Below are 10718 nucleotides of genomic sequence, written 5' to 3'. Positions count from 1 at the left end.
CCTACATTGAACACCTTCAAGAGCAAATTGGATGCTTATCTTGCTGGGATCCTATGACCCCAGCTGACTTCCTGCCCTTTGGGTGCGGGGGCTGGACTCGATGATCTCCCGAGGTCCCTTCCAGCCCTGATGTCTATGAAATCTATGAAATGCAGCCCCCCGCTATGCTATTTCAGCATAAGTAGACTAAGATGCCAGCCTTGGGCTTGTCTGCACTGGGCAGTAGGACCTAGGTAGGACAGGGCCAAGCATGCCCTACCTTCCTGCACTTACAGATCTCTCCAGACCCAGAAATTAAGGTGCTCTGGATTTGTTCCTCTCCCCACACTCTCCAGATCTGTCTTTGGAGCACTTAAGCACAACTATTGGGGCTAAGCACAGAGTGGCCTCACTGGGCACATCTATGCCAAAATTATGGCACAATACGGGCATGTGTCTACACATGGATGCCCATACCATGCAGTAAATATGGCAACTTATGTTGACTTCAGCATAAATTTGATACCTGCATCATGCATGTATCAAATTTACACCTGATTATTTACTGTGCAGTAACGTACATGTAGACATGTTACTGTGCAGTAACATTGTGTGTAGACTGACTTGGGACTAATGGGACTAAATTTAGTCCCAAGGCAGTCCACACACAGTGTTACCTCACAGCAAGGTGTCTACATGTGCATTATTACACAGTAACTAATTGGGTCTAAATTTGATACCTGCATGATACAGGTATCAAATTTACACTGAAGTAAGTGGCAAATGCAAGGACTAAATTTAGTCCCGAGTCAGTCCACACACAGCGTTAATGCGCTTTAATGCCTGCACATGTAGATGCTGTCCAATGCCCACTTACTAGACTGTAACTTACTGCACAGTAAATTTAAGCCAGCATAAATGCACATGTAGACACACCCAGTGTACATAAGCCCACTTTGGTTCCAGATGCCATGGGACCAAAGCTGTAGCTCCTAGTCAAGTGATTCCACAAGAGTCACAAGTCACACGTGTGAAGCTTGTGATTTGGGAGAGAAGCTTGGGAGTGTGAAGGGAGTAGAGTCTCAAGGCTCCCAACCCTTTCATTCCCTTTTTAACCTAATGTTTTTTTTTAAACCAGCCTCATGACTGCCTCATTGTTTGGGAGGACTCATGTTAGGCGGTATTGCTGTAGGGTGAGCTAGTAGGATATATTAATGATCTGCAACTGGCAGGGAAGTTTTAGGTCATAAAAACTCTCAGTCTTCCAGGTGATAGGACATCCAGCTAGACTGTGCGCTGAACCTTTCAGGGGAGACTGCATCATCAAGAAAGGGAGGGGAAGGAGATCTCAGTGCCATAGTCATACCATGTGAATGCTGGGCTGTAAGAAGAGTCCCAGTGCAAATGAGAACAACTCTGAAGGCCAGAGTACATGAAATCAAAATGTTCCAGCCATGATCCCTTCCCCACCTTGGATACATCAATGCAGTCAGATTGAATGGGTGGGTTTGCTGACTCGAGGGATCTCTTATACCACTGTGGTCCTATGTTCCTGTGCACTGACCACTTGTAACACTACAGCATGTGAACTTCAGTGCATCTGGTCTGATAGGGCCACAGGCTCTGTAATCTCCAGATATGCCATTCTGTCCCACTTTTGGCCAAAGTGTGAGTAAGGTAGGGTCTAATTGGCTTCAAGGTCAGGAACAAAGTATTACTCTATGTGGGCTGCTTAGAGCTAGGCAAGTCTATTATTTGCTCTTGACTTGTTGATGAGATTTAGTATACTCTGACATGTATGTGTGTTGCTTATCCTTTCTGTACAGTACCTAGCACAGTGAAGCCCTGAACATGGGTGCTATCACAATGAATAAACAGTGTGAATAATGCACCTAAATAATTATGCAGATAGCAGATAATGTTATTATGTGCCCAGACCATTGCACACACCTTTAAAGCCAAAAAAGTAGTATGACAAAAACCAAAAATCAAAGGATTTAATATTCTTAGTTGTTTATTTCCCAGAATCTATAAATACCTGTGCAAGTATATGCATTGATTTATCATGGTGTGCATGCATGCATACCGGTGAGGGAATGTGTGCAAAAAAGTGTGTTCATACATGTATTCAATCACAATTGTTTCTACACTCTAGAGCAATCAAACATGCATCCTGGCCCAGAGTTGTGCACACATTCATCTATAAGAGGCCAAACAGGTTCCCATATTGGTACCAGCTCCTGCACAAAGATGCTCATGTTCATTCATAGACCTACATGCAATCAGGGGAATGTTCAAGAAGAGTTCAGCGTTGGTCTAGCTGCACCTACTGAACTCCATGGGACTGCTCACATGAATTGAGTCACTGGTATGTGTATAGAGTTGATCAATGCCTCTAGGGCCATTAGCTTCAGCAGAACCCCCGTAGGGATCAAACAGAATGTGTTGCAGTCAAAATTCAGAATGGCAAATGTGAGGCCATAGAAAACATAGAGGCAAAGTGCATAACAACACCTTAATTTCACTTTATTGTCCTGTTAGATTTCTAGGGTCCAAACGTTGGGCCCTTTTTATTGCACATTTGGATGTCAGCAGGTCAAAAGGAGCCGTTCATGCTGAGACATATTTCTCCTTCAGCAACGATACATGCTGGACAGCCCAAGGCCAGTGAATCGCCGTTTCCACACACTGACCCATTTGTCCCCACTCCCTTTTATATTTTTGGAACAATAATTGTAGTTAAATTAGAAACGGCCGAGGGGCGAATCCAGTCAGATGGAAAGAAAATTGCGGGAGATTTATTTTATTTTGATAAAAAGCAAAGCAGCAAAAACTGATGCCACCTTTTTGTTTTTGTCAAAAAATTGCCTATATATATATATTTTTTTTTTCCCTCCCCCTTGTACCTTGAATTGTGAAATCCATCATGAAATGGGTAAAAATTATTGAAGGAAATGGTGGTGTTAACCTGAAGGGGAAAATCATTAATGTTGATGTATTTCATTCAATTTTAACTTTAGCATTTGTTTATTTATTTATTTGTGGTGTTGAGGAAATAGGGAACGGATGCAGGAGACCTGCCAAGGCATTTCTGTGCCTTAAAGTCAAAACATCTATTTAAAAAAATACTCTTCCCCCCCTGTGCCTTGATCCATTTTTCTAAATAAAGGATATGAGTTGTTGTTGTTGTTGTTGGGTTTGTTGGGTTGGTTTTTTTTTGGTTTTTTTTCCCAAGCAAAGTGCACCCCCTCGGCATATTTTTCTTTTCAAATGTGAAATGAGGTGGAAAATCCTCATTTCACGACAGGAAGGACAAATATTGACACGAAGTTAATATTTGTCAGAAGCCCTGGAAGCAACCTGGGTGTTTAAAACATCAAAATAAAAATAAAAATAAATTAAATAAAATAACAAACTTGATATGAAGGGTTGTGAATGTCGAAAAAAAAAAAGGGGAATTTATTGTCTGAAGGGAAGGAAATAGATAGGGCAAGTGAGCGCACACGCTCACCGCTATGTCACGCATGCGCTGGGGTCCCTGACACCCCTGTCTCACATGCTGCTTTCCCCGCTACTAGATGTAAGCACACACGCTTGCCTCTCTCTTTCTTTCTAAGATGCATTTATATACACAAAAATGCTCACACTCGGTCCCTTCTTGTCTCCCTCTTCCACCCTGCACACCTTTCTTCTCCCTTTTCTCTCTGCCGTGCAACTTCTCTCTCTCCCTCTCTCGCTGTCTTGCATACACACACACACATGCACACACAAATATAACCTGTTTAATCTAATTTCACCCATTTAGAAGGAGGGCTTCTGGAATTTATCACTGTTATTGTTCATCTCCAATGTAAATAGCCCATGTCAGCCCAATATTCAGTGGTCACTCAGTATTTATTAAGTCCTGTCCACTCTGGCCTTCTGTAGAGGAAAGCCCCAGGGCAGATTAACTGCTGCCCCTGACGCGCCATGTCACTTATCTATTCGCATTGATTATGAGAGTCAGCTGTGACCAGGCCTCACTTTCCCCTGCTTCTCCCAGCCCTCTCTTACAAGCACCCCTGCTTGGATTTTCATGAGGAAATAATCAGATTAGGCCTTCAGCGGCGAGTTCATATGGAGTTCTCTTTCTCCAATGTGCTACTAACTGAATAAACGTGTTTTGTGGTAAATTGTAAATGACATTATGATTACCAAGGCCAGCATGGGTTTCATTTAAAAGTGATCGAAATTGCAGGCCACAGAAATTGTGACTGGCAGATAAGGCCATTTGGAAGAAGGTGAAGGGAGGGGGGCGGGGGGAAAGTCACTGCGACTCCACAACCCAGCTTGGCTGGGAAAAGAACAGGGCAAAGGAAAGTCCTAGGGATGATAAAATACAAGCAAGTCCCATTTATAGGCAAGAGAAATGTCATGGGAAGGGCGGGGGAGGATGACTGGGATGTTTCTGGGAGAGCAAATGATAAGATCTGTCAGGCTTTGTGGCCTGCCTGTTGTACTGTGCAAGTCCCCTATGCTTCGAGATAATAAAGAATAGCTCTTATTCGTGCAGTGCTTCCAGACAAAACTGTTTCCCTCTCCTCTCCTCGTGCCCCCTTGCATTTAGTATTAGCCAAGCACTTGGACTGATGAAGGAACAACATTGGCTGCTCAATGTCCAAATAGAGAATCCTAAAATAATAGAAAATGAGGGTGGGAAGGGACCTCAGGAGGTCACATAGGCCACCCCCCTGCTCAAAGCAGGACCAGCCCCAACTACATCATCCCAGCCAAGGCTTTGTCAAGCTGGGTCTTAAATAGCTGACTTTCCACTGTGCTTTCCTCTGTGATGTGCACAGAAAGGGTCCGCTAACTGGTCCCATCCTAAGAGCCCCTTTAAGAGCAAGTCAGCATGGGTTTCATGGTGTGGATGTTACCCTGCATGTGACCGCAGGGTAACATCCACAGGAGGCTGAACAGTAGTCTCATTATCAGACTATGAATTTCCCATGGCAGAGAGTTACACAGTTATAAACTGGTGGGTCCTTCTGTCAATCTCGATGTCTCACCTCTCATTAGGTACCACCGTATGTCATGGGGGAAAGCAAATAGGAGGATCTTATTAGCTTCACTTCCCCCTTCCTTGTATAATTCTGTGCTTCCGCTCTGACTTCTTCACTGGATTGATCCAGTGTCTCCTTTTATATCTCTAACAATCTTTCCTGGTTTTTTCCAGGGTCTTATTTTCCCCACAAGCAGGCTGGGACCAAGGAAGGGGATCATAGCTGGCTAGGTGTCAGTCAGAACTGGAGACATGTAAGGAGGAGGAAGATTTTTGCTTTTAACTCTAGTCAGGCTGCCCAGGCCTTGCTTCCAGGCACTGTGAAAGTGCACGCTCCATCCCCAAGGCAGGACGGGCAGGTAATATCCAGGGCTTGGCTGCACCCCCCCATATAAAGACCCATAAAGCTAATCAGTGCAAGGGTGGGAAAGAAGGGAGGAAGAGGTTAATAATGGCGAAAGTAGCAATTTAGTTTCAGCTTCTGGCAGAGAGGGGAAAAACCCCGAGGCTTTCTGGGGATGTTCCTGGAGCATCTTACCAATGTGCTATTCCAGTTCAGGAGCTGGGTTTTTTTAGGACAATTCAAGCCAGTACAAGGGATGATTTTGCATGTGAAGCAAGGAGGGAAGCAATATCGCAATATAAAGAGCCTCTTAAAGAACACACACCTTGCTTGGCTGGATGCACACCTTGCTGGGGTTGTTTGTCTTTCCTGCCTGGAGCAGGGGGGTGGACCTGACGATCTCACGAGGTCCCTTCCAGCCCTAAACTTCTGTGAACCTGTGAAAAGGGCAATGATTTGAATCAGGCTGTTTGAGAGAAACAGTTCTTGGCATCAAGTATACGTAAGAACACTGAATTGGGAAAATATGCCCTCAACACGATTCGGTATTATGTGGCATCTTGGCATGGTAGATCTCCCTCTCCTTTTTGTTGTTTGTAAACAGGTATATACAGAGAAGATAGCAAGTGTGTCTACAAGCCCTCAACCCAAGGCTACTTCTGCAAGGAGACGGACCATGCACTTTTGATCCTGGAAACCTTGGAAGTAGATGCTGATGGAGAGAGGCCGTCTCCAGTGGTGTCAGTGACTGGCAGTTTTGTGGATTCCTTCAATGCAGCAGCTTCACATTCATCTTGCTGCTCCTCAGGATATCCATGGTCATTTTATTCTGTCTTGCCATCCAACAAGCTCACTAAGGTTTGCTTTGCTGGTCCAACACCTTTGACCATGAGACTCCACCTCATCAGTGGCCAAAGCTTTACCAGACTTTTCCTAGCTGTATTCTACAATGAACCCCAAAGCGTTCACGTTTTCACACAAGGAAAATACATCCCATCCACCTCATCTTTTCTTTCATCTGATGCTGTGGCAGGCACCAACTACTTCAGCTTTGAGGACAACCTTCTGTATGTCCTGCTTCATGGAGATGAACCTGTAGAAATCTACACAAGCCTTTCACTTCTTATTGCTTTTACCACAGCCACGACCATTGGAGAGGAGGATCAGAAAAATGTCATCCCTCACCTGGCTGATTTTTTACAGATTGGCCATGAACTGGTCAGAATAGTTCACAATGGGGCAGGGAGTAAGAGCACATTAAAGGTTATCGCGGCCAATGCCAGAAAGAGGAGACGTCTGTGTCCAACTGTGACATCTTGCATGGCCTTCAGTAGCAGGGATGACTGGGAGAACACTTGGGCAGGGCCAACGAGCATGAGGAGGCTACGGCCTTCTGGTACAGCACCCTCATCGAGCATGATGATCATCGAAGTTGGGGACCCACCAAGCCTTGTGAGAAATAGCCTTGTTCCCTCCCTGTCTAATGAAAGGCTGAAGAGCTTGGCCAACCTTCTCATCACTGCTCATCAGACTGGGGAGCTTCAGCATGTCCTGGATATACCAACTGATACTTTAATGCTGATGTGGCCTGCCTCCCCATCACCAGAAGGAAGTAGTGGTCGGTAAGTGTGCTTCATAGTGTTAAAAGGTGGTGGTGATCATTATTGTTTAACCAAGAGTATTTAACCAAATAAGAATATTTAACCAGGCCAGGTTCCAGGAGATGTAGTAAGTTTTCCATCGTTTACAGCAGGTCTCTCCAGCAGGTGGCCTGTGGATTGCATATGGCCTGGAAGGGCCCCTTGGAGCTGCCCAGCTCCCCAGTTTGCACTGCCTGCCCCTGGGGTTGGAACAGCATGTCCAGGGCTCTGCAATCCAGCGAGTGAGACAGTGCAGTATCAAGGGAGCCAGTAACCCCCATGGATGTGGTCCTTGGAACATAATATTCCCCAACTTCTGAGAAGCTGAAAAGCCCTAACTTAAGAGTCCTTTAAGTCAAGACAGGAAGTTTCTCAAAAAGCATGCCTCTTTTTAACCACAAGGCAGGAAGTTTCTGAAATATCATGTCTTCTCAACCACAACCAGCTAGGCTGGGTCCAATAATTTTTGGGCTACATGCCATGGTTGGTGTTGTATGAGAGGTCAGATTATATGGGCATAGTCCATTAAATCTGTTTGATACAGGGCCAGAAATGCACATAGTACAATAAAGGCAGGCTTCCACCCTGAAGATCTTAGACATTAAGATTCATGGCCTTAAAGGCTAGAAGACACCCTTATATATCAAGCTTGTATACCTAAACCTTTATATATCAGAGGCCAGTACATTTTACCACCAATGGTGTTTGACTAAAGCATTTCTTCCCAAAAGGTATCTAGTCTAAAAATATCAGGAGATGGAGAATCTAGCTCTTCTCATTGTAGTTTGTTCTAATGTACCATCACTGTTAAACAATTATGTCTAAATCTTATTTTGAATTTGTCTGGTTTCAGCCTCTGGTCTTCGGCTCCTGTTTTTAATGTCTTTGTCAGAATAAAGAGCCTTTTGGTATCTGGTCTTTTCCCCCGGGAGAGGCTCTTCTGTAGTCAAGTCACCTCAAAGTTTTCCTTTTGACAAATGGAACAGAGAGAGCTCTATAACTCTCTCACGCTTGGGCATTTTTTCTAGCTCTGAAGCCATTTTGAGGGGGGGCTCTTTTCTGTAACCTCTCCAGTTTTTCAATATCCCTTTTAATATTGAAGATCAATATACATGTGCAAGATTCTAATATTAGTTTCACCAATGACATCAACAAAGGTAAAGCTACCTTCTTGCTCCTAGTCATGGTTCCCTGGCTGATATAGTCAAGGATTGCATTAGCCCTGGTTCTTCATCACAACACTTGGAGCTCAGATTAATTTGTTTGTCTGCTATGATCCAAATCCTTTACAGAGTCATAGCTTTCCAAGAGACAGTTCCTTATTCTGTAGGTACGGCCTGCATTCCTTGTTCCTAGGTGAATGACTATATATTAAATAGTATAACGCTTCACTTGGTTTGAATAGGACCAGCCTACCAGTTATTCCAAACAGCACTGGATGACAACTCTATCCTCATCCTCATTTACCTCTCTAAGTCTTTGTCATGCAAAAATTTCATCAGCAATGAGTTTATACTTCTTCCCTAGATCATTGATGAAAATATTGACTCGAACTAACTGCCTCTAAACTGCAGTAGAAACCCTTTCATGCAATGATTTCCCAGTGACATGTTTTTTTGTGATCTGTCAGTCATCCAGTTCCTAATACATTTAATGGGTGCTCTGTTGGTATTGTATCCTGCTAATTTTGATGGCAAAATGTCGTTTTCTACTACTAAGCTGTACAAAAATAAATTACACCTATAAAGATACCCTTTTTAATCAATCAAGAATTAAATCAGAGTTGCTTGACAAGACCTATATTCTCTATAACCACCTTGGCCAGTCTTAATTGTATTTCAGCCATTCAGTACTTTTATCACTGAATCTTGTTTGAGCTTGAAGTTCTTCAGCTGTCAAAGCTGTGGATACATATGCATGCACTTCATTTTACTATAATTGGTAGACTAGGGCCATCTCATAGACATTGGCAACAATCCCTCAGTTCAAGGATGATCTCTGCTACAGCTTATTGATGGGTCTGGAGGTGACTAGGGCTGGCGGTGCTAGTAGTGTTAAGCACATATGCAAATATTTTCAGGAGAAGGGTGTAGGGGCCTTGAGTACTCCTGGTCAGCATGGAAAGTTGTTAACTTCAGTGGGACTCCAATCAGGGATACTTGTTTGCAGGACAAACAAATCAGGGCCAAAACTTCAAGATATTTATTACTGACTGCACTATTTATTATGATGTGGGGTAACACTGATTTCAGTGGGGTACTATTCATGGTACTAAATCCTGCGTCAGATAGTCATTTGTTTGCAGGATTGCACGTTTAAACGTAAACCCGATAGGCAAAATTTACATCCTATAAAATTGAGTGAAACATTTTATAGAGTTTAAAAGAGATTAAATTCCCTCTCCATGAGCTGGTTGATGGTGGTGATGATGATGATGATGATGATGATGATGGTAATAGGAAACCCCTTTATCTAGAGAAATCTCTAACTGTATGGATTTTACATGTATTTTTGGATTAATTGCAATAGACTCTAATACATCTACACATTCTGTCTGGTTGCTTCTTCAATAAACTCTGCAGGTCATGGGGGCTAGGGGCAGACATGGCATTTGTCTGTGGACAAGTTGTGCCTGTGTTTGTCCCAGAACAGAAATATCCCGGGATTGGCATGCATACACATTGCTCTTCGAATCAGGGTTTAATCAACAGCTGAATGCATTGCCACTTTTCTGCCATCGATCCAATGACGCAGCCTTGGCATAACTGTTCAGCTGCACTTTGTGATGTTGTGGGCTGAACTGTTAGTACTCCTTATTCTGCCCTGGCACTTGCAAGTTGGCGATAGGGGAGGAGTGAGCCCAGCAGTGAGGGTAGACTGTGTAAGGCTGATCCCTTGGGTTGGGTAGAGTTGATCTGTGATCACTTGGGAGAGGAAAGAACAGAGCTAATGTGATAGAAGTCTATAGGGAATCTGGATACAAATGTGGTGGTTGCTGTACCAAGGCTAAAAATATTTGCTGCAATGTCTTGGACTGAACAGCTAGGCAGTCTAGCAGGAGCCATGATGGATGCTCAGCCTGTGCAAATCAGTGAGGGAGGCCCCTGTAACATACACTTATCAAGTTACACAAACACCACTGAATATGAGGCAACCTGGGCTTTAGATCTCTTCTTCACTGCATGGGCTCTTCTGTGGTGTTATTTATTACTCCCCATCAGTCATCGCCTTCTGGCATCCCTTATGGCTGACACTTGTGATATAATAAGGCCCTGTCTAACTTATAAAATTAAATCAGATATTTCCTGTTGGGGAGTAATGTCCCCTCTGTCTAGTTCCCTTTAGACAGTATACACCAGCACAGGCAGGGATAATGGAGTCGGGATAATGAGAGACGGTGTCCTTCTGTGTACTTTTCCATACAAAGGGGTAAGGTGTGGGGAAAGGAGTTTTTTCACACCTGTATCCAGTAGAACAAGATCTTCAGGGCAGATATAGCAGGCTATGCTGCAGTATGGCTAATAGCCCTATAATGTGAAACCTGTGGCTCTCCCTGCTTCACAGTATGTGGGCTTCATTCTTCATAACCCAGGACAGAATGACTTAAAGGTAGATTTTGTGGCCCTAGCCAAGCCAGTGCAGCCTGACAACAAATCTGTTTATCTGATTTCCTAATTTTTATATGTGTATGTGTGTGTGTGTGTGTGTATATATA

General features: G+C 43.7%; 1 protein-coding gene across 12 annotated transcripts in view; it reads left to right on the top strand.

Annotated features, from left to right (window-relative positions):
- Nucleotides 1-10718, top strand: part of PKHD1 (polycystic kidney and hepatic disease 1 (autosomal recessive)) — a 383573-nt gene that overhangs the window by 334607 nt on the left and 38248 nt on the right. For 9 of the 12 annotated variants that reach the window (XR_002101523.1, XM_019537166.1, XM_019537170.1 and 6 more), the window contains one exon: nt 5968-6985. The exons of the other annotated variants lie outside the window; for them this stretch is intronic. Coding sequence is in view for 8 of the 9 variants with exons in the window: in XM_019537166.1 (XP_019392711.1) it covers nt 5968-6985 (1018 nt within the window). In the remaining variant the exon portion in view is untranslated. The remainder of the gene's footprint in view (nt 1-5967; nt 6986-10718) is intronic. 12 annotated transcript variants of the gene reach the window in all.

Source organism: Crocodylus porosus, unplaced genomic scaffold (genome assembly GCF_001723895.1).
Source record: "Crocodylus porosus isolate Cpor-Errol unplaced genomic scaffold, CroPor_comp1, whole genome shotgun sequence".
In the NCBI taxonomy this organism is placed as follows: Eukaryota; Metazoa; Chordata; order Crocodylia; family Crocodylidae; genus Crocodylus; species Crocodylus porosus.
Note: the sequence above shows the minus strand (reverse complement) of the source record. Positions and strands in the feature narration are given on the sequence as shown.